A 27,838-nucleotide genomic window follows, 5' to 3' on the forward strand; every position below is an offset into this window, starting at 1 on the left:
CATTTTGAAATGTACTGTACGCAGACAGTACACTCTATTTGCTTATGAGCAGATACATTGCTTTCCTCAACTTTTTTTTAAATAGTTGAAGCCTTTTGATTCCCTTATTTATGGTTTTTTAAATGAATATTCAGCACATCTGATATGAAACATACTTACAATTTCTAACAAAATTCAAATTGCATTGACTTATTTATCGCAGAAAATGCCTGGTTATGCAAAACTGAAAAAAAAAGAAACAAGACGCTAATATTTTGTTAGGTTGAATATTTTAAAGCAGATGTATTTCATACAAAATGCCAACTTGAGGGGTTGAATTTATACAAATGGACTTCACTACTGTCAATTTTAGTCTGCTTATAGCTATGGAAATTTCATCAAAATAAAATGGCATTTTAATTTTTCATCTATTCTTACACATGCACATCCTGGTTGGTATGGAAATGAGGGATAAATTGTCACACAAGGCTTCTAATGTATTCTGTCACGATATATTTCATTTTTCAATGACTTTATGAAAATGCAACTTCACTCCATTCAGTTCAAGATATTTTGGGACATTGACAGATGCATTCTGACCTTCATCAAAGAAATTTTACAGACCAGTGGGGTCCAGTCCATAAAGCTCTTCTTTAGTTACACATAACCTTATCAAAGTTCCAACAGTGTTTATACTCCCAAGAAAGGGTCATTAAATGTGTGTAAAATCGCTTGTAAAATACAACACCTTTATGAAACACATACCTGGGCCCTGTAACACAATAGTTAGCGATAAATCTCTACTTTGAAAGAGCAATTCTGATTGGTTCCTAGCTAGTCTGAACAAACTGTGGATGCAACAATATTCTTGATAGGCTATTTCATAATAGTGATTATGTTATAGGGCACAGATTATGCAAATAACATTTGTTATAACAATATTACATTTTTATTCTTCTTAATTGAATTTCTCCTAAGTAAAAGAGTATATTTTGTCCCAAGTGATTTAACAGGAATAGGCAGATCCACCTGTATAGCTATTAAAGCGTAATTTCATTGATGACAAAACTAATTTGCATCCACTAAGCATGATCTCAATGCAAAATTCACTCTTAAAAAAAAACAGTTATTGTTGCAAATCTAATGAGCTCATTAGAATTTAAGAAAAAAGCTTGTAGACATAAAAAGCATCAGGAGGTACATTAAGAAAAAGAGACATAAATTCATGTGAAAGACCTGTCTGTGCACCAACAAAATGACAATCACTGTTAGGTGAATACCAAATATAATTCAGATGATATCTAGTTGAAATGGAAAAGTAATACACTGTACATGTACACTGTAAAGATATCGGGCTTAATGAGAAATAATTTGAAAATACAAAAATCGTATCATTCCAAATAAAACATCCACTTTTCTACATAAATTTTAAAAAAAATATTAGCAAGTTGTGGCAATTCTGTATGATTGTGTCTCAAAGTCCTTTCAAATATACCCTTAAAAAGTAACATTACAGAGTAAAATGATCAATTCATTGCTATGAAATAATAATGATATAAATGCAATGATGTAAATTACAACTGTATAATCTACTGTACAGGAATAAGAGTGATAAAATACAAGCTTTGCAATATACAATTATATACATGAATATTTACATATAGTACACCGTGAAAGAACATACAAAGCAATATATACAGATGCATAAGAAGTCTTTTGTAATGAAAGAAGAAATTAAGAAACAATGAATAAATAAATAAATCAAAATGACATACTGTATCTACTCAGCAACATAAATGTAGTAAATATGGTTTTAGTGCACCGTATTGAAATCATTGGACCATAAACTTGAAAGCAGCCTATTCAATCTTGTTTCAGAATGCCAAATGAAAAAAAAAAAAAACTTTTTTGGGAGATACACTTTAGAGTCTCCCCCACTCCAAAAATTAAAAAAATTAAAATCTGCATTATTTCAAACTTCAATTCTAAAACTCAAATTATGATTTTAAAAATACTTCTGACAGCTTAAAAAAATGTTAGATTTTCTCCCAAGATGTGTATTCGCTATTTTGAACTAAATGAGATTACAGTATTGATTTTCCTTTTTTCTGAATTATGGGGAGTTACAGAGAATTAAAGGGCATCATCATTCAATGACAGTTACAATAAACAATAGTACATCTGAACTAACCCACATTAAAAATTTTACTGAATGAATGATATTTATGATGGTGCTAGCATCAACACTTTGTGTTCCATTTAGTAAATGACTTAATATTTGGTTATTACCATGGTAATGGCTTGGCAGCCAATCAATTTCAAGATTTCATGGATGTTACCATGATAACATTTACAATCATAAAGCATTATCAAATGGACCACAGAAGGTAAAACATCTACAAACAATAGTCTGCTTTAGGAATTAGGCTGCTTTGAAGTGTACAGATCATACAGTCTACAATCTTTCCTGAAATTTGGAATGGCAGTTGAATTTTTAAAGCTCATTTCCAGTTTTGGTAACACACACAAAAAAAGTCATATGAAACCGATGAAGTACTGTCTTGCTAACATATAAATAAACATGTGTAATCTAATGATCTAATCTGATATACCATATCTTCATTTCCAGTCATTCTGAGTTAATGATAGTAATTATTATTATTATTGATATGAAAACTGCTAGCCGATTCATTGCTATGTGATAATTTTTCATGCAGGTGCCATTATACAACTTTCGTTGGCTTTACATTAACAGTATCTGCAGGTGGTATGAAAGGCATTTATGTAATAAACATTGCCTCTCATTGGTTCCATGTTTATCAGAGATTTCCAAAGCACCATAGTTATGCCTTTGGCTCACCACTGCCTAGCAGGAACTGAAACTGCCAACAACAACAAAACAGTTATATAAGTCCTACGGAAACTGGAAATGAGCTCTAATGTTCTTGAAACTGAATTAGATATCATGGTGAAATGAAAACACACATCTAATATTCATCTTCAAATGCAAAAAAATAAAGGCAAACAAAACACCTGTGCTCAAGTAAAAAAATCTTCATACCTAGAAGAGTTCATATTTCAATAAGTGTGATTCAAATAAGGCGCCATGGTGTTTTCACTCATCAGGTCTATAAGTGGTCAGGTCATACAAATTGTAGATAGTCCAACTACATTTATTTATATTGTGACATTCAAGTAATTTGTTCACAGTTTTGAATATTTCCTGATTGAAAATCAAAATTAGAGCTCCCAAAGGACACATCACTTTCTGGAACCATTTTGTAAGCTCGTTCTTCAGATGCATTTTAAGCTACTGTTAGACATTTATCCATTAAAATTGTTAGAAAAATAAAGCAAATTGTAATCGCTTTGAAATGGTGATTTTTTAATGATATTAATCAATAACCAATTATTAAGTGAGCATCTTCAAGTTTGTAACTGTAATTAAATCAAGATGTCTTCAATGAAAGGAGAAGTATACTTTAAACTAATTCAGTATACTTTAAACTAAAATTACAGAATCATAGAGAACTGCTTGAAGGTGCCTACACACTTTTACATTTAAACTTGTTTACAGTCGAAATTGTTGTAGCCAGGTATACAAAATACCTTCCACACATACATGTGACATTTGACCTCGATAGCTATTTTAATGCTTTCTTCATATTAACTACCCTCATCATACATTTACATGGGTCCAATATGAAGTTGATCTATAAACAATCCATAGTTTACAGAAGAAAAAAGGTTAATATTAGATAGATTCAATTCAGTCTGTGAAATTGACCATCTATCCTCTATCTCACAAAGTAGCCATCTACATCAGACCTACCTAAAGTAAATATTGTTCTACTGGTTCTATTGCTATCTTGTTTACAGACCATTTCAACAGGTAACCAGTGACCCTTTAATCTTTTACCTCATTACCTTAAAATCTTATACTATTGTAGGAAACCATTATTGGACTGCGCTATGATGTTCTTCAAAATCAGAGCTTTGGGTGTAGGATATCATATTGACAATCTGTTCACAAGTGACAACATGCACCTCGTGGCAGCAAAATATTAATTAGCCTATGGGACATCCATATTGTATCTGACTCTTTTAAGTTTCCTGACAATCTGTTCATTTGTTCTTGAGATATCTCTTCTGTATGTTCATAAGGATGGATCGATTGGCAGAGAAACAAGCATCTGGCACCCTTCTGGCAACTGGAGACAAAACAATTTGGGCTACCACAGATAACATCTCTTACACACACATTGATATGCTCAACAATCTGCATACCTATATCATTGTGACATTTAGGAGTTTGATTGCTTGCTGAAAGAGTTGATTGGAAATTACGTTTGATGATCTACTGCCAATGCTGCCCGATGGTTCCATTGAGAATTTTCTAAAATGGGATCGACTACCATCATATGACCTTTGACCTCCGTATTGATGAATGAATAGAGGTCAAACTCAATCTCATGAAAGGGTAGTGGTTGTTATGGTGATGGTCCCTGATGAATCTTGTTCTTGCACCGATACATCACCAACTACACAAGATCAAGAAAGAAATAACATTTCATATTGTTCAGTAAGTGCAGTTCATTATTATAGGTTACAGTATCATTACAGTATATGTAGAAAATTGATATTGATCTGAAACCGACTTAAAAAAAAGTCAATGCTAAATTCTGCATTTTGGATCTTACTACAGGGTGTGATGTTCTAGTCTCACCCAAGCGTGAGTCTACAAAAAGTAAGACAAAAGGCTTTTAAAATTCCTATAACCAAAGTTTAATCAAAATTCATAACTACTTATTTGGTCATTACAATTTTTTATTACATTTGAATCTAAGATGACTATTTGGCCTACTACAGAGAATGCTGATTTGCAACTTACTGTGGATTTTGATCTTAGCTGTAACATACAAATATCTGATCAAAACAAACAAAAATATGAACAAACACAAAAGTAAACCAAATATTTCAACAGTTTAATTTTACCTCTCATAAATAACCCTGCTGCCCTTTGCTGCAATGTAACAGGACAATCTTTGTGTGCTAACAAGAGTTCCTTCAAGTGTGCCACCTCGTTCCTCAACTTGCCAACTTCATTCTAAACAAGAAAACAAAATAAAAATTACAGAATTTCTTATTCAAAATAGAACTTGTAACGCATAAAAGGGTCGTTCTCAGAAAAAACATCACAATTCATTTTCCCAACTATCATTTGACCTGCAGTCAGCATTTATCTTACATAATCTGTGATTCTGTTTAAGCAATAACATGGATGGATGGCAATTGCATCATAAATGTGCATAGTGGCCATTTATGCTTCTGCTTGGAAATGAAAACAAGTTTGTTAACAACATAACATAATAATTTGCAACACAATCATTTGTAATTAGTATTTTGGATTTATCTTGCATGGTTTCTATTACATTTTGTTTGAGCAATAACATGAGTGGATGGCCTCTACAACAAATATGGTGGCCAGTGTATATCTAGAAGAGCTAATTGTAAAGTGCTTTGTAGGACATAACCACAAAGAAAAGACACTAAACCTAACACTTAAAGGATTGGAAAGGATTTAAAATGAAACAGAGTTGAACATTCATACGATCAACATCCGTAACTAACTCATATATGTAATCTGCATTTATGTTCAGATCGAGAAGTTGCTGGTACCTGTAAGTGAATGCAGTGTGCAGCATTTTTATCTTCATTCATTCTTGCATGGGTGGGCCAAAAGATGTTTATAATTTTCATGAATTGTGACTTTCTTCAGAATTACCCCAAACCATTACTATTCTACGGTGTGACAGTAAAGAACTAAAGATGAAATAAAGTTTTGTCCAACATACAACTAGAAACAAGAAACTGGCAGTATCACCTGCATTACACGATTAAATATAACAGCAGTGGTGACTTTTAAACTAACCAAGATGAATGCTTTTCACCCCCAAAGTATTAATTCTGAATTATCTATTGGATCTATGAGCCATTGTGACAATCCATAACCACTATGACCTTTGACCTTCATAGCAATGTAAAATGAGATGGACAAATGGACATAGAGATGTAGGGACGGCCTGGAAACAAATAACCCAATGCGATCGCATATGGTGGGTGAGGCATTAAAAAAATGTGTACAAAAATTGGTCCAAAACCAAGCATAGAATGAGGCAAAAAATTAAGGATACAAAAAGTCTTTTTGATTAAGGCTTACTAATACTAAAGTGAATAGTCAAGTAACCTATAGATGTAATGGCAAGTTTAAAGACTGTGGATTATCTTTCAACTACTAGTATTTGAATATAATGCACATAAACCTGTACAGTAAAATGATTGTGGCATACGATGCCATAAATGTTATACACCTACATTGAGAACAGAATTTGTTTGTGTGAGTTCCTCTGCTCTGATTTCTAGATCACTTATCCACTGTTTCCGTTTATTTCGACACCGACTAGCTGCAGCTCGATTCCTCTCTAGAAACCTCTGTCGTTTTATCTCACAATCATCCTCTTCAGTGGGATGCTGTCTTTTTCTACATGGGATGACAATCAGTACAGGCACATACATAAATCAGGAATTTTCTTTGTGCTGGTATTAACTGTTGAACCATAGGTAGGATTTAATTCATATAAGTGTTCTTTAATTCACTAACATCAGCAATATTAATTTCAAAAAGCTGTAAATTTTTTTTCAGAAAATCAATTTTATCACTACAATACTTACTGCACAGGAGGGGGAGGGTTGAAGGGGCAGGGAGGCTCTTCTCAATAATTTTTTGCGATAAATCTACATTTTGAAAAGCTCTCAGCGCACATTTTATTTATTTTTCCCTTTGAGACTCGCCCATCTTTTGCGACAAAATTTGTGACAATAAGGTACAGAGTTATAGAAGTATTTTGATTTTGTGTACAAATTGAGTTTTAAGCTGATTATGCTGTAAATGATCACAAACGCATCATAAACAAATTTCACTGCAACAACAGAAAAAAATAAGACTGTAAAAAAATGCAAAACACATACATGTATGAAATTGAAAAAAAAAACATCAATTTTCATTTTCATTTCATTTCATTTATTTCCACAAAATTAAAATATATACAAAGCAATATACAAGTACATTTTAAAATAGTGGTGGACCAAATGAAAGCTCATCAGGCTGTTTGGATGGCCCAAACTAACATTCATAAGCGCACATAGTACGTAATACATAATACATAAAACATAATACATAAAACATAATAAATACATAATCATAAAAATACATCCATATGGCATAAGACAGGACAGGAAAGAAGGAGGAAAGAAACAGAGAGGCTATGATTATTTGTCAAGAGAAAGGGGTTGCTGAGTGTAAAGTAAATGTCGTTTGTAATTAAAGTTGAAAAGTTTACATGTCTTTGCTGTCTGAAGTTTGACAGAGAGATTGTTCCACAGTATAGGGCCCTGATAAAAAATGGTTGATTTGGCTAGCTCAGTGCGACACAGAGGAGGATGAAATTTACACCTATTTTGTGTATTATGGGAATGAATGGAATGATTCAATATAAAATAATTCAAAAGTGACAGTGGTATATTACCATAACAGTTATTCATGAATGAACCAGTTTGTAAAGAAATAATACTATGGATTGAAAGAATATTCATTTTGGAAAATAGAGGGGAAGAAGGATGTAAATGATGAGAATGAGTTATAACTCTTAGTGCCCTTTTCTGTAGACGAAATATACGATTAAGATTATATTTTGATGAAAAGCCCCACACTGTGGAACAATAACTTAGATGAGAAGTTATTAAAGAATGATACAATAATTTAAGAACATTTCTGGGCAAAAATGATAATTTCCTAAGAATTCTGATATTTCTAGATATGGTACAACATAGATGACTTATATGATTATTCCAAGACAACTTATCATCAATAATAACACCTAAAAACTTAGTACTTTACACTCTATTAATAATACGATGATTATAATATATATCTGGGATTTTATTATTAATTTTACGTGTACCAAATATTACATAGTTAGTTTTATCTACATTTAAAAGCAACTTATTGGCACACATCCATTGATGTAATTTCATTAATTGGGTGTTCATGGTATTGATTAGTTGAGTTGGATCAGGATTGGAAAGGAAAATACCGGTGTCGTCTGCAAATAATATGTAATTTAATAAGGTTGAACATTTTGGCAAGTCATTTATGTAAATCAAAAACAGAAGGGGACCGAGTATAGAGCCCTGGGGCAATAAAACACATTTTAAATTAAGTTGATACAGCAATTTTTCCAAGTAACTTTGTTAATAATATATAAAAAAGCCAAATTGGAAGCATTATTTAGTGAAAGAAAAACAAGTGGAATGCCTCTGGCAGTCTCGCCTGCATTATTCGATATAGCAGAAGTGCTGACTTTGATGTGCTGGCTAAGATGTGTGTAAAACAATAATTTATACTTGATTACCCTTATGTCTATGTTTCATGAACTAGATCCATAAACTAAAGTTATGATGCCAATTCAACAAATACCCCCAACTTGACCAAAGTTCATGGACCCTAAATGACGTTTAACTTTGGCTATGTGACCTGAAACTCGCACAGGATGTTCAGTGATACTTGATTACACTAATGTCAAAGTTTTATGAACTAGGTCCATGTACTTTCTGAGTTATGGTGACATTTCAAAAACTTAACCTTAGGTTAAGATTTCAATATTGATTCCCCAACATGGTCTAAGTTCATTGACTCTAAATGACCTTTGACCTTGGTCATGTGACCTGAAACCATGGCAGGATGTTCAGTAATACTCGATTACCCTTATGTCTAAGTTTCATGAACTAGGTCCATATACTTTATGATGTCATTTCAAAAACTTGACCTTAGGTTAAGATTTGATGTTGACGCCTCCGCTGCCGTGGCTGTCGCCACCGGAAAAGTGACGCCTATAGTCTCGCTCTGCTATGCAGGCGAGACAAAAAACCTAAAACTTCACACATAATTAGAATAAGATGAATATATACTCAGATGTACATGTCAGTAAGTCATCAGATATACAGTGCGTCCCCCAAAAAATATACACTTTTGAAATGGCTGCCAAATAAAAAATATATCACTTCGGGGGAAAAGACTTATATATATATATGGAAAGCCAATAAAGTCAACTTTCAAATGACACCAAAAAGTTAGAAAATTATAAATGCTTGAGCAATCACTGCCCACCAAAACAAAGGGTATGAAAATTAGGCTGGGCCGGAATTAGCCTTCCAATTTCTGTCAGTTTTTTAGAGGAAAATCCTTTGGAAATTGCAAAGCTAAGGGTGTTGTGATGAATTAATGATCAACCGTGACCAGTTTTGGTTGTTTAAGCAAATTTCATAAATCATTAAATTGAACTTTAATGCATGAGTGAACACAAAATACACTTTTTGGGGGCAGCATTTCAACTGTATGTGGATCTCAGCAATGTGTTCATGGGAGTCGGGAGAATAGGGGGTGAGATAGGATTTAAGTGGGAGAAGTAGGTTGATGGAATAAGGGTCAACAGAACATTTACCCCCCCTCCCTCTCTCCCGCCCTCCCCTCCTGTTGAGTGACTGATTGCTATTGTCATGTACGCACTAAGTGCAAAGCAGAATGTTGATTTAATGAGAAATTCTGAATTGGGGCATCAACTTTTCCCCATCAATCATTTAGTCAACAATTTATCAATAAATCAACTCATTCATTGTGATTGATCAAACATTCATTTTTTCCAATAAATTATTTCATAAATCATCATAATCAGTCAATTTCTTAGTAATCATTCAATGGAAAAAAACTGACCATCAGTCACCGGTAACTTGATAGTTAAGTTTTGGAATACCGGTAGGCTACAATCCAGGAAATGACAGAGAGAGAGAGAGAGCAGGGGAAATGGAGGTGGAGTGGGTGAGGGGGGGGGGACATATGACTTTTAATTTGTAAAAGGACACAAAGAAGAAGAATGCCCTTTTAACCAAGTCTTATAATATCTCGCCTTCTCACGGGTACCATCACATTACTGTGAGTCTCACGAACACACTGCTGAGGTCCACAAGATGGATATGCTACACAAAAATTATCCTTCCTGTTCACTCATGCATTAAATTTCAATTTTGTAACTCATGGAATTTGCTTAAGAAACCAAAACTTATATCACTCATTAATCTAGCATAACACCCTTAGCTTTGCAAGTTCCAAAGGACTAACCTCTCAAAAACTGTAAGGCAAATTCCTGTACAGTCTAGCCAAGCTTAGTTACTCAGGAGGAGAGAAGTGGGAGGTGAGGGGGTAGAGATGGAGGGAGGGGTTGCTAAATGTTCTGTTGACCTTTATCCCATCAACGTAATTCACCTACCTAAGTCCTATCTTACCCCCGATTCTCCCGACTCTCATTAACCCAATGCTGAGATCCACATGATAAAGTCAAAATGCTGTACTAAAAATTGCAATTCATGATCACTCATGTATTAAATTTCAATTTAATAACGCATGAAATTTTCTCAAACAACGAACTGATAACAGTTGATCATTAATTCATCACAAAACCCTCAACATTGCAAGTTTCAAACAAAAAAACCTGAAAGAAATTGGAAGGCTAATTCCGGCCCAGCCTAATTTTCATACCCTTTGTTTCAGTGGGCAGTGCTCGCTCAAGCATGAATAGTTTTCCAACTTTTTGGTGTCATTTGTCACTTTATTGGCTTTCCATATATATATATACATAAGTCTTTTCCCCCGAAGTGATATATTTTTTTATTTGGCAGCCATTTCAAAAGTGTATAGTTTTTTGGGGGACGCACTGTATAAGATCCAATTCCAAAAGTGCAGAGTTGTATTAAGGAAATTGAAATAGTAGTCAATATTGAATGACTTTAAGTTGAATAGTACAAAAACAAAAGTTATGCATTTAATTTTAAAAATTTTGACCTTATGAACCTTTTGAAATTGAGGGTGTAGAGGTTGTTCCTGTTAAGACTGCAAGAAATCTTGATGGTCTATTTAAAATCAGTTTACTAAGTAAAACTACATCAATTCTAAATGATCTTCAGCATCATATGTATTGCATAAGATAGGGAAAACTCAATCACATATTGATAAAGATACCTCTTAAAGATAAATACCAGTTGTGGTAACGACCTGAAAATTAGTTCGAACAGAATCCAATAAAATGACCATCAAAGTGTTTGTATGTATAAACAAGTGGAATGCCTCTGGCGGTCTCACCTGCATCACGCGATTCAATATAGCAGCAGTGCTGACTTTCAAAAACAACCTTTTAATAATTATTGACAAAAAACATCATTAATATGATACTATACTATGTTCATTGACATTTGACCTTGATAATGTGACCTAAAACTTGTCAGTGATACTTGATTACCCCTATATCCACATTTTATACACTATATCTATAAACTTTGAAAGTTATGACAGCAATCTAATAATTACCTCTAAAATGGCCAAAGTTCAATGACCTTAAATGACCTTTGACTTTGGTCATGTGACCTGAAACTTGCATGAGATGTTCAGTGATACGTGACGACTCTTATGTCCAAGTTTTATGAACTAGACCAATATACTTAAAGTTATGATGGTAATTCAACAAATACCCCCAACATGGCCAATATCCATTGACCTTTGACCTTGGTCATGTGACCTGAAACTCGCACAAGATGTTCAGTGATACTTGATTACTATTATGTCCAAGTTTCATGAATCAGATCCATAAACTTTCAAAGTTATGATGGTAATCTAACAGATACCCCCAATTTGGCCAAAGTTCATTGATCCTAAATGACCTTTGACCATGGTCATGTGACATGAAACTCATGCAGTATGTTCAGTAATACTTGATTAACCTTTAAATATGTCCAAGTTTCATGAACTAGGTCCATATAATTTCTAGGTTATGATGACATTTCAAAAACTTGACCTTAGGTTAAGATTTTGATGTTGATTCCCCCAACATGGTCTAAGTTCATTGACCCTAAATGACCTTTGACCTTGGTCATGTGACATGAAACTCGCACAGGATGTTCAGTGATACTTGATTACTCTTATGTCCAAGTTTCATAAGTCAGATCCATAAACTTTCAAAGTTATGATGGTAATTCAACATATACCCCCATTATGGCCAAAGTTAATTGACCTTTGACCTTGGTCATGTGACCTGAAATGCGCACAGGATGTTCAGTGATACTTGATTACTATTATGTCTAAGTTTCATGAATCAGATCCATAATCTTTTAAAGTTATGATGGTAATTCAACAGATACCCCCAATTTGGCCAAAGTTCATTGACCCTAAATGACCTTTGACCATGGTCATGTGACGTGAAACTCACGCAGGATGTTCAGTAATACTTGATTAACCTTTAAATATGTCCAAGTTTCATGAACTAGGTCCATATAATTTCTAGGTTATGATGACATTTCAAAAACTTAACCTTAGGTTAAGATTTTGATGTTGATTCCCCGAACATGGTTTAAGTTCATTGACCCTAAATGACCTTTGACCTTGGTCATGTGACATGAAACTCGCATGAGATGTTCAGTGATACTTGATTACTCTTATGTCCAAGTTTTATGAATTAGACCAATATACTTAAAGAGTTATGATGGTAATTCAACAAATACCACCAACATGGCCAATATCCATTGACCTTTGACCTTGGTCATGTGACCTGAAACTCGCACAAGATGTTCAGTGATACTTGATTACTATTATGCCCAAGTTTCATGAATCAGATCCATAAACTTTCAAAGTTATGATGGTAATTCAACAGATACCCCCAATTTGGCCAAAGTTCATTGACCTTTGACCTTGGTCATGTGACCTGAAACTCGCACAAGATGTTCAGTGATACTTGATTACTATTATGTCCAAGTTTCATGAATCAGATCCATAAACTTTCAAAGTTATGATGGTAATTCAACAGATACCCCCAATTTGGCCAAAGTTCATTGACCCTAAATGACCTTTGACCATGGTCATGTGACGTGAAACTCATGCAGGATGTTCAGTAATACTTGATTAACCTTTAAATATGTCCAAGTTTCATGAACTAGGTCCATATAATTTCTAGGTTATGATGACATTTCAAAAACTTAACCTTAGGTTAAGATTTTGATGTTGATGTTGATTCCCCGAACATGGTCTCAGTTCATTGACCCTAAATGACCTTTGACCTTGGTCATGTGACATGAAACTCATGCAGGATGTTCAGTAATACTTGATTAGCCTAATGGCCAAGTTTCATGAACTAGGTCCATATACTTTCTAAGTTATGCTGTCATTTCAAAAACTTAACCTTCGGTTAAGATTTGGTGTTGACGCCGCGGTCGGAAAAAAGGCGCCTATAGTCTCACTCTGCTATGCAGGTGAGACAAAAATATGTGCCAATTGGCTCTGAGAAAAAAATATGCAATTGCTGAAAAATAAGCAAAATAAGCACAGAATTCCATGAAATATCGGGTATTTTCCAAGCAATATTAATACACTATCCCACATACGCCTTTAAAAAAAATTATTTATCAGAATTATTGGTTTTCAGCTAAGATTTCATGATTTCACAAAGATGGGTTGATTTCAATGTATCGGATCTAGATCTATAATAATATTGTGGAAATTAACCTTGATTTTAAAAGCTTTCTCATGAAATAATTGTTTGCTGCAATTACTTTCTTTTACCTCTAAAGGTTGGTGCATGCAATTGTCATGCACTACTTAGACTTTTGCAACTTCAGGGGTCCGTTGCAGAAAGAGTTGCGTTTAAACGCAAGTCAAAAAATCAATCGCAAGTCCAAAATGCGCGCTGTTGATTGGTTGAAAATCAAGTTGCGCATGATTTTTAGAGTTGCGTTTGATTGCAACTCTTTCTGCAACGGGCCCCTGCAGGTCATTCAAATGTTGGCTGCTAGGATTGTTGCCAGAACAAAAAAAATGAATCTGTTTCATCTGCATTAAGATCCTTGCATTTGTTGCCTGTCAGGCCATATATTGATTTTAAGATCTTGCTACTCTCATTTCAGTGTTTTCGTAAAATGGCCCCATCTTATTGTCTGAGTTACTTGCAAAATATGAACCTGTTTGAAATCTACGATCACTCCTTAAGAGCTTCTGTGATCTTCTTGTCGAGACAAAGTTTTATGGAAAACAGGGTTTGTCCATGCAGCACCATAACTCTGGAATATCATCCCGAGCAATTCAAATCTGCATTGAAAGCATATTTATTCAACTGATATCTATATCATACCCATTACCAGCAGCTTTCCCTCGTCTTTTCCTAATAAGAATAGTTAAACAAAGTGCATTGTTTTGGGGGAAAAAGTTTGATAATCGGACAATGGACGTCATGTCATGGGCAAACCATGTGATGATTTTCAGCACAATCTTCCTGCAAGAATCCATGGAATACATTTATACAGCAGTATGAAATATGTATCATAATTCAAAATGACTGATTGTACTTACAGTGAAGAAGACTCTAGGTGACTTGCTGATGCAGTATGAAGTAACTTGACCTCTTGTTGCTTGGTAACCACATCAACAGCCTGCGCCATCACATTCATATTACCTTGGGATTGGTTAGAGAGTAATGTGCTCTTCAATTTCTGAAGGACACAAACACATTACTGATTAATGCTTTCTATTTCAGTATCATTTGGAGACAAAGGACAAATTATCATGATCACTTTTGTTTTGTTTCATCTGTCACAAAATACAGGAGAACTGTAAGGAGTTGTACATGCAAGAAGTGTTTGACGCACTGCCATTACTACACAGGGGAGGTTCAGTTTCACTGGTCAAGACAGTATCAAAGGTGTTTGCGAAAAAGTTGGACTTGGCACAACCATATAACATCTCTAGTTTCAAATGCGCTTTGTATCATGATTCATGATGCTGTTCATATTTGAAAATCGACATTGTACACACCGAACCTCCAATAATAACTGTACACTGAGGTAAAGCCGATTAATGTTTGACACAATGGTTTAACGAATATGGCTGAGCAGTTGGCTCATTTAAACAAACCATAACAAGAAGTGTCAATTCATTTCCACTACTTGCTATGATGGCAACAACAGCAATAACAACAGTACAGGTATTTCTTTACCATTTTGACTGAGTTGTTTGGTGCGGGCTTAATGTCGATGTTGTTTCCGAGAGAGTCCTGCTCTTTGTTAGGGTTGGCAGACACCGCTGTAGGTATAGGCACTTGAGGGTTGGTGACTGATGGAGGCAAGACAGGAATGGTTTGGCCTGTGGGTAGCTTGATCATGATGGGTCCATTGATAGGGATTCCATTCAGGGATAGTTGGTCACTGCAAATGATTATTGGACAACCAGTAGTAAATTTTAAAAAACATCTATCATTAAGAACTCACGAAACAAAAAAACCATTGAAATCATTCTACTAGCACGTATCTAACAAAATACACATGCCATGCAATATTACATCAGCCTGAACATTTCTTCTGTTTTTCAAGACATTTGATTTGGTAAAAGAAAATACATGTTACTAAATGCAGAGACCAGCTATTCATTATAATAAAAACTAGAAGAGATGGTCTCACCTGACACCTTGAAGGTGAATGGTCTGGGGCTGAGCTGGCTGGGAGACAACCACCACTGTAGTAGGTCCCTGGGGTTGACGTTCTACCTTCAACTCAGGACTATCTCTGATATCACCTACAGTTTTGGGTACACCCCCTTCTGATTTGATTTCTGAATTGAGTAGGATATCCTCTGTGATCCCTGAGACTTCCTGAGAATCCCCATCATCAAGGGTAATGAGGGGTTTTGACACATCACTTGGAGTTTCTGCACCGCCATCAGTGTCATTTGATACTAGCTGTTACAAGTCACATTCAGATCATAGAAAAATATTATTCAAAGGCTACTATTGATATTAATATAATAACTTATTTAGTGATTGAAATTGGAAAAAATTTGAAATCCTTTAAAACATTATACAGCACGTCCCCAAAAAATGTCCCTCTGATATGCGGCTAAATTACTTCCAAAAATAAAAATTATTATCAATGAAATGTATGGAACTAGGAAGCCCATCTCATGTTCTAACTTCTATAAAAAATTCATTGGTCTTGCTTCAGTGGTTTTGAATACACAGCCTATTATGTAACAGTGGTGCTTTTCAGCCCATTCCAAGTTTGCATGCATGCAGCACTGCTTTGTGTTCTGCACTTTCTCGTGTATCAACCCCCTTTGACCATTCTGACCAAGGAGATATCACCTCTATCTCCTTGTTCTGACCAAGGAATTCCCTGATCTGACCAGGGAAATCTCCATGATCTAACCAGGCTCATCAAATTACATTCTTGAGCATGTTCAGAAGGGCAAAAACAGTATTTGACAGTTCATTGCATGTTTGATAACCGGAGATGCACAATGATTGAGACAACAGGTCATGACTGTTTCATGCATAATTCCAACAATACTGCATTTTTGTTTTCATTACTTTTTTAGTTAATAACCTGCTGAGGTCAAGTTAATTCAATGTAACTATTTAAAAGAAAAAAAGTCAAATTTTTCTTTGGTAAAGTTCTTTTTTGCAAAGGGTAATTAACTTTAAGTTGTAGATTCCCCCTTTTTTTCAGCTCGTTTTACTCATCTATCATTCACATTTTCTTTCAAGTTGTTGCACTGATTCTCCTTATCATTCATCAACCAATATAATTTTTTATGTTTCTTGTGGTTCTGAACATGCTCAAGTTTATGTTTTGATGAGCCTGGATATGATTCGGGAAATGTTCCTGCTCAGATCCTGGATGTAAAAATGGGGGTTAACATGCCATAGACAATGAAGAAATTATGCATCAATGCTGCAAACTTGGAATGGGCTAAAACTCACCACTGTTAAGTAACAGAGTGTGTATTCAAAACCGCTCAAGCATGACTAATGAAATTTTCATAGAAGTTAGATCATGAAATGAGCTTTCTACTCATAAACATTTACTTGAGAATCCTACCACATTTTAGAATAAATTCAGTCCAATGTCAGAGGGACATTTTTTGGGGGACGTGCTGTATATCAATGAAGATGGTGAAGACAAAAATCTGAGGAACATAAAAATGTTATAAACATCTTTCTCTAATTTGTTGGCATATTTTATTATCATGGCATTGCAACATCAAAATATGTCTTGAACATCTATAGTATGCCAAGTCTCACAAGCATGGGTCACAGTAATTGAAGATTTTGTTGAAATATGATTATGTACCTTTGAGCTGGCTTTCCTAAACTCTGCATCAAAAGGGTTCGGATGGAGATCGCTAAACAAACCTTCTTCACCGGCTAGATTCTTCAAGAATCTTGTAGGAGTTGGGGTTTGATCCGCTGTAAAATAAAATGAACAAGTTCTTAAATTAAGATGCTATAGCATTACAGAAATAGTGAATGATAATATTCAACAAGTACACATGTAGATATTCAAGACAATCAATTAAACATTAAATTAGTACCTATATACAATTGTTTCTGAAATAAGGACAAGAAACAAATTTAAACAAATTGACTTATTCTTTCATAATCTAAATCTTAGTAAAATATTTGAATTTGTCCATTTTAGGCCCGAGTCGACCTAAACAGTGGTCACCGGTTGATGATTGTCCAGACCAGTGCAACGATTACATAAAGAAATAGATCTACATAAGAAATCTTGCTTTGAAACCTCTACGTGTTTGATCAAAAACTTGAATATAAGAGATTCATGTTAAATATGGGCCTAAACTGTGTTGATAAGTCTTTGGCGACACTGAATTTCTTATGTATTTCTGTATGTATTTTGCAAATTGTGCAATTTACTATAGCAGTATTGCTGACTTTGAAAACAACTACAAAGAATAATTACAAAAAAAGAATATTTAATTTGATATGAAAATAATAATTTCAATAATCCAAAATGACCTTTGGCCTCAGCTGAGTGACCTGAAATTTGAATCATCTATTTGCCAATACTTAATGATTATACCTAAGTTTAAAGCAATAGGGACTGATTATACAATATCATCTTAAAAAAGTCAAATTCATTACTTTGCTTACTGATACCATAATATTGTCATATTTCATTGTCCTTCAATGACTTTTGACCTTGATCATGTCAATGAAACTCATAAGTCGATCAGTGATACAAGATTACCCTCATGTCCAAGTTTCACGAAATAGGTTGATACTTCCAAAGTCATGATGGCATTAAAAAAAAACTTAACCTTAAACTTTCAATGTTGACGATGCAGCCAGAGCCGCCACCACCATAGTAAAAGCGGCACATATCTTGTTTTTGCTGTGCTGGTGGGTAAAAAGACTAAAGGTGATAGGCAGGAAAAAAGTAAAAAGTAAAAAAATGAATATGATTCTCACTTTTCAATTTACTTTGTAGAAACTCTGAAAAATGAAATAATGTTGTATTTACCAATAACAGGGGTATCCAGTGACTTGAAGTCTGAAAAGCATAGGTTAGCATCATGTTTCCTGCGATGTACTGCTAAGTGATCTTCATTTACAAATTTCTGTTGTTGAGGTAAAAGAGAAACATGAAGGAGGATGCAAAAAGAAAGAGAGTGATGAGACGGGGGAGGGGGGGGCGAGATGACATGATGAAAGAGGAGAACATAGGAAATTCAAGGTGGGAATGAGGTGGAGGGGGGGGGGTGGGTTAAGGAAGGAAAGAGATGGGATTGAGATGAAAGGAATGAGATTTGCAAGAAAAGTGTAAAGAAGGGGAAGAGATGAGAAAACATCAGGAATTAGAAAAGAGGGGAGTTATAGGTTCCAGGATATTGGCAAGAAAAAGATTGGATAAGAAAATGAAGGAAAAAAAAAAGAAACATGAGCTTTACAAAATCAACAAAAATAACAAGATATTTTACAAAATAAAGACATCCAGTATTTATAGGTGATAAAAAAACAACTTTTTATATGATAATTTAATCAAGAAATTTCAATGTTTTCAAACTATCATTGCCCTGTGTGTAAAACACTGCAGAATATATATGCTCCAGAATGATTCTGGGTCAGTTATTTAAAACAGTTCTCTTTTTCTCAATTTTTAGCAAACACATAATCCTTCAAAATTTGGAACTTTGATAGGTAGAACTGTTAGAGCCTCTAAATATAATTTCAACAAAAAATGGTACATTTCATTTTAATGCTTGATAATTGAAAAATTTATTTTGTATAAACTGATCAGTTGAGGCTTTAGCACATATGTTTCTTTTTGTGCTTTCAAATGCCTATTAACATATGAACACATGAGGAATCATTTATGCTGCTTCTTACCTGATTACATCCAGGCACTCTACAAGCAAATGGTTTATCATCACTCATTGTGGAGCCCACTATCTGGATAAGACCATAAGAATCAAATGTCCTAGGAAGCAAAAAAATTTACAATTTCAAAATTAATTTTTATCCTGAGAATTTTTTTTATTTTACTATCTTGGCCCCCCCCCCTCCTCCAGACTCAGTCAGAGAGAGTGGACTTAACTTTGCAGTTTAGCCTGCAATTCCTGTTTCTTTCACTTGTGATATTAGAATTAAATCAATAGACAGTGATCATAATTAATTTGCTCACTTTCCTGAAGTACATCCACATACCCTACGATCTCTCTCTCTCTCTCTCTCTTTCTCAAATAACTGTACCAGGAATGTCATATTTGACAGACATGGTGCACTATCAATATTGTTGTTGTTATCATTATCAAAATCATCATCATTATCATTTAATAATAATTATCATTATTAATGATATTACTATTTTGTAATTGATGTAGTGCAGTGTTGACTTTGTGGCATTCAAATATTTATCATTTTCTAATTATCCTTGAAAAGCCACAAAGATCCAAGTAAGTGGATGCCTTGGACCTTGAACATAACAGTAACTAAAAATACAGTGACTTTGTCATCCAATGGTATCTTTCATGAAATCCTTGATATTGATTGCCTGTTGGGTCATGTTACCATGGTAGTTACCAATGGAAGGCAAAGTTACCATTATTAGTAACTTTTTATGCAAATAATAAAATTCAAAACTTGATTATAAAAAATTATTACAATAATGATTATTTATAATTAATTTTTAAATTTTGTAACATTGCTTATCGGAGCTAGGTACATGTACGTCATAATGAAGCGGTTCAAGGGTCAAGCCTATTGTATGTGCGGTGAATATGAATGGATCAAGGGATCTACACGAGATCGGTCTGGTAAGAAACCTCTAATTTTTAACCTTCTTATTAACATACTTTTTGCACCTTCATACGCATTAGGCGTATGAAAGTGTATAGTTGAATAAAATGATAGAAATTTACGTGATTTCTATCTTCAAAGATGGATTTCCTAGGAAAATCCATCTTTGTTTACATGTGTCTCTTATGGGAGGCGGTTCAAGGCTCTGTGATCAAATGACAATATCATTTCATAAAAAATATGATCACAGAGTCCTCAAGGCTAAGTGCAACCACCCTGCCTGTGTGGAATGTAGGACTATGGTTAGACTGATAAATACGTGTAGGTCTATTTCTTTCAGGGATATGCTTCGCTGAGACTTTGCATGGCTCCGCGGCATCCCCTCCGTCAATAGACCAATGTAGGCCATTGGGCTCGTAATGGTGGAGCAAACAACCGCCTCTTAACTACAGCGCCTATGGAGAAAGGGTGCACTTTTGCACCCTCCTCAATCACTCCTAAATTGAGCATTTAGCATTGAGGTAAGATTCATGATATTTATCGGCTGATGCAAGTATTTTTTTATCTAAGTTAGCACTGCTCATGATATTGTCGCCCTCTATAGGCGTCTTGTAGCTAGGCCAACACACCGACAAATTGTGTACAACGGATAGCGGAGCGTTCAACGCTAGTGGTCGTGTACATTTTGCTTATTACATGACGTCATCCAGCCATTGCCGAGAGCCAATTTATGAATGAAAATATAGTAAGCATGCGTAGTGCAAGCCTTCCATTTCCCCACACAGTATTCCACCAAAACAAGTGTGCAATTCTCTATCACCTCGTACCTAAATCGACCTAGAATTTCACTTTCTTATATTTTATATGAATTATGAAAGGTATTCTCGGAGGATCTATTTTCTCACCGATACCGCACAGGTAAGCAAATTTCAATTACTTCTTGCTTTTCCGTCAAAATCTTACGAATTAGCGTCGGTATGGCATCGTGTTCCTTGGAATTTGTAGAGTCTATCGCAAGCGTGCACAAAGTCAATTGGCTTCCGGGTTTCGGAGCGTCGCGTGAATATGAATGAAATTGCAGAGTTTCAATAATTTTCGATCGATACCAGAGCGATCCGATCATGAACCAAGTCCATTTCCCGCGTACACAACGTGACCGGATATCGTTATCGCTATCGATACTTCCGCACGAAGTCCAAAGGAATTATTTTGGCGACCACGTAGTCATGACGTGATCTGCGCGATTGACCAATCAGCGGTCTCCGAATCGCTGTGCGGAGACGATCTATCTTTTGTACACAGTCTATGGACGATTTGTCGTTGTGGCCAATGAGCTAGGCTATAACAAATACGGCAAGATGGCGACAATAACAGACTACGAGTAAACGCTCCTCTACTTTTAATATTTTCATGTATTTAAAATTTTAAGTGCAATTGTATTAAAAAACCACAATTTTGGCCAAAAGGGTCAAACTGATAATGATATTCATATTGTACTTGTAGCCTATTTTTAGATCTAGATCTACATAAAATGATAAGTTTGGGCTCAAAACCCTAAATAAAATGTGCGATTTGGAGTAAGTTGCAGCGTTGGAAAATAGGCGGTGCGTGAAGTGCAATGGTATTCCATCCCTGGGCTCCGTGACGTCAGTATTTTCATTAGTAAATTGGGAATAATTTTTGTATTCACCAGAGCGCTCAAAAACCTAAATTTTGGGCATATTTTTGTGTACGCCCTCTATTGGTGGAAAGTAATATGGCAAGAAAATTTTCATTTTTCAATCTCTATTTTTAATTAAGAAAAAAATAATTTAAAGAATCAAATTTACATAAGAGCCAAGTTATATCACTTGTTCACTGCAACCATCCTGCCTGTGGAGAATCTACAGGTAGGACTATGGTATGCCAATGCTGTCTTGAGCACACACTTTAAAAAATCATTAAAATATCACTTTTGTGACCAAAATTATTAATTTCCATACAGTTGCAATTCAATTTTCATTAGTAACTTAGAATGATTTTTGTATTGACCAGAGCGCTCAAAAACTTGAATTTTTGGCATATTTTTGTGTACGCCCTCTATTGGTGGAAAGTAATATGGCAAGAAAATTTTCATTTGTCAAGCTCTATTTTAAATGAAGAAAAAATAATTTAAAGAATCAAATTTACTTAAGAGCCAAGTTATATAATGAAAAGCTGTAATAGAATCTGACAGTGTAAAAAAATCAAGCATTTGTCCAAAAGAAAAAGAGAAAATAAGCCAAACATTATCAACCTTATTTTGCCACACATAGAGATGTAACTGAGAACAAGGTTATATCATAACCTTGTTTATTGAATGAGTGAGTTATATATGATGAATAGCTGTAATGGAAACTGACAGTGTAAAAAATTAAGCATTTGTCCCAAAGAAAAAGTGAAAATAAGCCAAACATTGCCAACCTTATTTGGCCACACATGAAGATGTAAGATTAAGAAATGTAACTGAGAACAAGGTAACTTATAATCATATTCATAACCTTGTTCATTGAATGAGTGTCACATTAATCAAATGACAAAGTAAGTAATGGTAAGCAATTAGCAAGGACTCAGGAGGGGAGCCATTCCTGGTATTCCCCTCTTTTTAATTTACATCTGGCTCTGCCATTTTACGTCTGCCCTTTTATTAATTTTAAAACTGAATGACTGAACCTGGCTCTACAAATCTACTATTAGTAATTGGAATACATACACAAAGCTGTTATGTCCATGCATTCGATCGCTAGTCAACTTCCCCTTCCGTTGATCACCCACAACCATTGTGAATCCGGCGACGATTTATTTAATACCCATAATCATCTGCTTGTCACAGGTCAAAATCACTATTTTGTTACTCTACTGTTATTGTTGATGGGTTGTCCATCCAACTTACCCGCTGTTGATGAATTATAAGCGAGGAGGAATCACGTTGGTTGAAAATGACGAGATGTTTTATTCTCGGAGAATGACGTGTAGCAGCCACTACCACCATTTCCATAACATGGCGAAGTTAGTAATGGTCACGAGACCGTATGTACATTGATATACGTACGTACGGAGCCGGAGCGACGCTCCTAATGCAATGACGTCATGAAATTCCCCTTTATTTGGATCGCAGTGACTCAGCCCCTCAGCAAGTGCCAGAATATTGTTTTATGTTTTCTCATAATTCAAATTCCATACGAAATACCAAATAGATTAATCACAAATGAGAAAAAAACCAATGTGTGTGTATCTTTTATTGAGAAAATGAAGTGACTGCTCCTCGAATTCACTGATTTCATTTTTTTTCTAAAATGCTATGAACTTCTGAAACACAGACTACATGGTCAATGCTGTGCCCGTGAGGTTACATGGTATACGCATGGATCGTTTATAGTTCTGTCCATGGTGTTCGTGGTTCTAGCCTGCATGCACAGTACAGAGATAAAATACGTATACGTAAGCTCCCGAAAGGAGCACTGAACTGATCTAAAGTCAGTGCCATAGCTGTGGGGGGAGTGTGACACCCCAAAAAAAAAAACATTCATGGCAGTCGGAAAATTCATGTATGGAGGACAGAGGAGAAAAGGGAAAGAGAGAGGGAGAGAGATAAAGAAAGAAAGAAAGACTTTTTTGACATTTCAAATGAAAACTTTATTTACAAATTATAATCACAAAAGTCAAGTATACAATACAGGGGCCGCGAAAGTGGGGGGGGGGGGGGGGGGGGGGCTTTAGCTCCCCTCACTTTTTTCCAAAATCGTGTACAAAATCGTAAAAATGACCATAGGATTGTGATTTTTTTGGTCAGCCCCCCCCCCCACTTTTGGCTCAGCCCCCCCCCCTCCCCACTTTGAAAACCATTCCGCGGCCCCTGCAATAAAAAAATAGTTTGACATGAGCATTCAAAGGAAATCAGGTAGCACAGTTTTTCAACCGTTTATTACAAACACAGAATTAAAACCAAATGTTATATGAGCCATGCAATACTGCCCCGCTAATGGTAATTTATTCATGCACCACTTCCGTAAGAAGGCATCGATATTGGAGCATAATTTTTAACAAGAGAATTCATACAAAATTCTGTTTTTTAGACGATGTAGCCAAACAATTAGTGGATCAGTGAAAGTTCAGGTGCGATACATGGAATAAATGGTACTTTTTAGACTGATGATAAGAAAATTTGCAAGGCGTATAACCTTTCTGTCACGTCCTCTGGCATGCGGAATGAGAGCCCAGTATAAGTCAAAATTAAGTTTAAGAGATGGAAGGAGATTGTTCAAAAGTCTATGAAGAAGATTGAGACGGGGTTGGATTCCTTTATATACTCAATAAACAGATGTTGAATGGTTCCTGGTTCTCCGCACCATCCGCAAAAAGACGAAATGTCTGTATCAAGATGATGAAGTATAGTTAGCGACGGTAGTATACAGGGGCCGCGGAATGGTTTTTCAAAGTGGGGGGGGGGGGGCTGAGCCAAAAGTGGGGGGGGCTGACCATACAAATAATCACAATCATAATGGTCATTTTTTCGTTTTTGTACACGGTTTTGGAAAACTTGAAGTGGGGCTGAAGCCCCCCCCCCCCCCCGCTTCTGCGGCCCCTGATATATTGTGCAGGAGTCTGTATTGAATATCAGCCTCTTTTTTAGATGTTGGTAATTGATAAATATACAGCCAGTTCACTTTTGTAGATGAATCGAGAAAACCAGTATCATGCCAATGTGAGCTTGATGAGGTCGTCACATTATCAAGTTCTTTCCTGTAGCTTTAGAAGAAGCAATGAGTCCATTTCAGAAGAAGCCAGAGTGAAGTTGATTGGAGTATCTGGAGCTAATAGATCAGAGTTTTGCGTTGACAGCCTGAGTGAGGGAAAACTTGAGAGAGTGCAGTTCGTATGAGTAATGTTTCACGTTCATGAGACGCGATGATGGTTGTCGAAATCTTCGAAAGTTCTTTTGGAGACAGCCACTCTCAATCCAAAGACCAGTTGAGGGGTTTATCAAATGGCGAACTAGTTTCACTCCGCATGCCATCAGGCGCGCCGGAAAAAAATTATCAACATCAATTGCATCAATAATATAAATACTATTTAAGGGCATGTTAATTTATTGCATGGCTAAAAGAGAGGGATTGTGTCATAATTCGAGCTCCAGATGTCAACCAAGCTCGCAAAACTTCACTATAGTAAACTGAAAGCCTAGTGTAAAATTTAGGATCAATTCTTGTAAAGAACAATTGGTAATCAAAACCTAGTTTGCAATATTGTCTAAGAAAATGAGCCATAATGTCGTTTACTGGATGAGAATTTAAAGAAAGAAACCGTTGAATAATCGAAAATCTATAAGTTAGAACACGAGCTTGGAGACAATTAAGCTAACCCTAGCCCTCCTTCGTCAGGTTTTTCTTACAACACTTCTTTCTTTAACCAGTGCCGCATATTTTGACCGTAGAGACAAATTTAACAATTAAATTCTGAAGTTCGTTTAATATATTTTCAGTAGGAGAAAGGTCTGCAAGAAAATGAAATATTTTTGATGCTGCGAGCTGCCATTTCGCAATCAATACCTTGCCTTTAAATGAGAGTGAGTTTGATAAACGAGACCACGATAGGAAAGTCTTATTAAGTCTTTCTTTACACTTAACCCAGTTTTGTTTAGAATAATTAACTGTGTTCCCTAAATGAACTCCTAAAAAAGGGAGACCTTCACTATTCCAAGAGAAGTTAAGGGGTTTATCATTCCGCCCTTTCCAACGGCCGACCCAAAGGCCTTGCGATTTATTTGTATTCAAACATGCAGTACGACAATACGCCAGACGGTGGCCTGTACTTATAGAGAAGAAGAAGCAGAGGCTAGACTAAACAGTTTGTAAGTTTGTTCAACTAATTCAAAACCGGCATCGGCTGTGACAAATATCGATACATCATCTGCATATGCAGATACTACACATGGTTTGTTAATAGCAGGAATATTTAAGGCATGATTTGACACGTGCTCTCTCAATGAGAGGCTCAATGGCGAGATTATAATATAGCAACCCTGATAAAAGGCATCCCTGTCGTATTCCTTTCTTTAAGGGGAAGGGAGTTGTTAGGGATCCACACACTGTCTTTAATAAGGTTTTCAACCCCTTCATACAAAGTTCGTATATAAGATATAAATTTACTTCCAAAACCCATGCGTTTCATAACATTAAATAAATAAACATGATATGATCTACATTATCAAATGCCTTTTTCTGGTCCAAGTTCAATACAGCCAAATGAATATTATCAATGTTAGCATAGAACAAAATATCTCTAATGAGATTAATGTGGTTATAAATAGAACGACCGGGGATACAATAACTTTGGTCTCTTCCAATAACCTGATCAATGCATGATTTTAGCCTACTGGCAAGCAGCCTAGCAAAAATTTAATAGTCTGTATTGAGGAGGGAGACGGGACGCAAATTTGAAATATCAGCGATGTCTCCTGTTTTGGGGAACAAAGTAATGACCGCCCTCCTAAAAGAGTATGGTAAAAATCCAGATTCAAGAGAGGAGGTAAGAACTTCATGAAAATCATTCTTGAGCATGGGCCAAAAGACATGATAAAATTCAGAGGTAAGTCCATCGATACCAGGCGGCCGTTTCATAAAGCTGTTCGTAAGTTAAGAGTGACTTTAAGAACGACTGGTGATCCTTTCTTACGCGCTAAACCATCGCCAATTCAATATAGGCCTACCGCTTACCGCAAGACGGGATCAGCAGTCGTTCTTAACTTACGAACAGCTTTATGAAACACCCACCAGGAGATTTATTTTTGCTTAGCTGCTTGACAACATTATAAAGTTCTTCTACAGATATGGGATTCTCAAGGTCCTTTGATAAAAACGGATCAAGCGTCTTGACGCCCTGTTCGTGGAACGCCGTGTGCGGCGCTCTTCACATCTTAAGCTTTTCGGAACATTTCATGAACTTTCGTTAGCAGAATCTTTGTCGTCACTAAATAACGCTCGTTTTTTATGTTGGCATTTTTCTTTTTTTGGGGGAAATACATGGATACAACACTTAATGGTTTAACTTACATATCACTGACTTGAAATTAAAAAAGTTGAAACTGATTACAAAGAAAATACGGTTTTTTATTATATGTCACGTGATTGATGACGTTTTTACACCCCTGTACCATAATACGTTCGGGGGAGCCACTTCCTTTCAAAGATGCAAAACATGATTGTCCAAGAAAACCAAGAAAACCGGTTTAAGTTTCATCGTCGGGCGATATCTGTGCGTACAAAAGAATGGGTACCAATAGCAACTAATTTATTATTCTTTATTTTCAATGAACATGATGAATACTCAGGCGTTGTCGTTTTTAGTAGGTTTTCTCATAGTGTAAACAACGTCCCCCGGGTACAGAGGTTTTGTTGCTCTCGGGTACTTTCCGATTTGAGAATTATCTTCTTCGTTTTGATCATCGTACACTCGTTTTTTATTCAGAAATATTCGGAAAAGAAAACGCAGCTATATTTAGTGCATCATGCAACATGGGCAGTGAAACCTGATCTTATCCTCAGCATCCTAACATAGCTTCAAACCACTAGCTCTCTATGAAAAACGCCCATTATCAACCACAA

At 35.5% G+C, this 27,838-nt stretch overlaps 1 protein-coding gene across 2 annotated transcripts; it reads right to left on the bottom strand.

Moving 5' to 3' along the window:
- Positions 1 to 247: 247 nt before the first annotated feature.
- On the bottom strand, positions 248 to 23,611 carry LOC129257072 (cyclic AMP-dependent transcription factor ATF-2-like). Of its 2 annotated transcripts, none has more exons than XM_054895305.2 (10): positions 23,128 to 23,611; positions 19,308 to 19,398; positions 18,442 to 18,538; positions 17,251 to 17,366; positions 15,583 to 15,860; positions 15,123 to 15,330; positions 14,480 to 14,619; positions 6,355 to 6,520; positions 4,975 to 5,086; positions 248 to 4,520 (listed from the first exon to the last, which is right to left on the bottom strand). In XM_054895305.2, the coding sequence occupies exons 2-10, from the start codon at positions 19,353 to 19,355 to the stop codon at positions 4,450 to 4,452; spliced, it is 1,236 nt and encodes a 411-aa protein (XP_054751280.1). In that variant the 5' UTR covers positions 19,356 to 19,398; positions 23,128 to 23,611; the 3' UTR covers positions 248 to 4,449. The 2 variants fall into 2 exon arrangements, with proteins under 2 accessions (XP_054751280.1, XP_063953392.1); XM_064097322.1 differs by having other exon boundaries at positions 22,948 to 23,252.
- Positions 23,612 to 27,838: the final 4,227 nt, after the last annotated feature.

The sequence above is a fragment of the Lytechinus pictus genome, chromosome 3 (assembly GCF_037042905.1).
Source record: "Lytechinus pictus isolate F3 Inbred chromosome 3, Lp3.0, whole genome shotgun sequence".
NCBI classification, from domain to species: domain Eukaryota; kingdom Metazoa; phylum Echinodermata; class Echinoidea; order Temnopleuroida; family Toxopneustidae; genus Lytechinus; species Lytechinus pictus.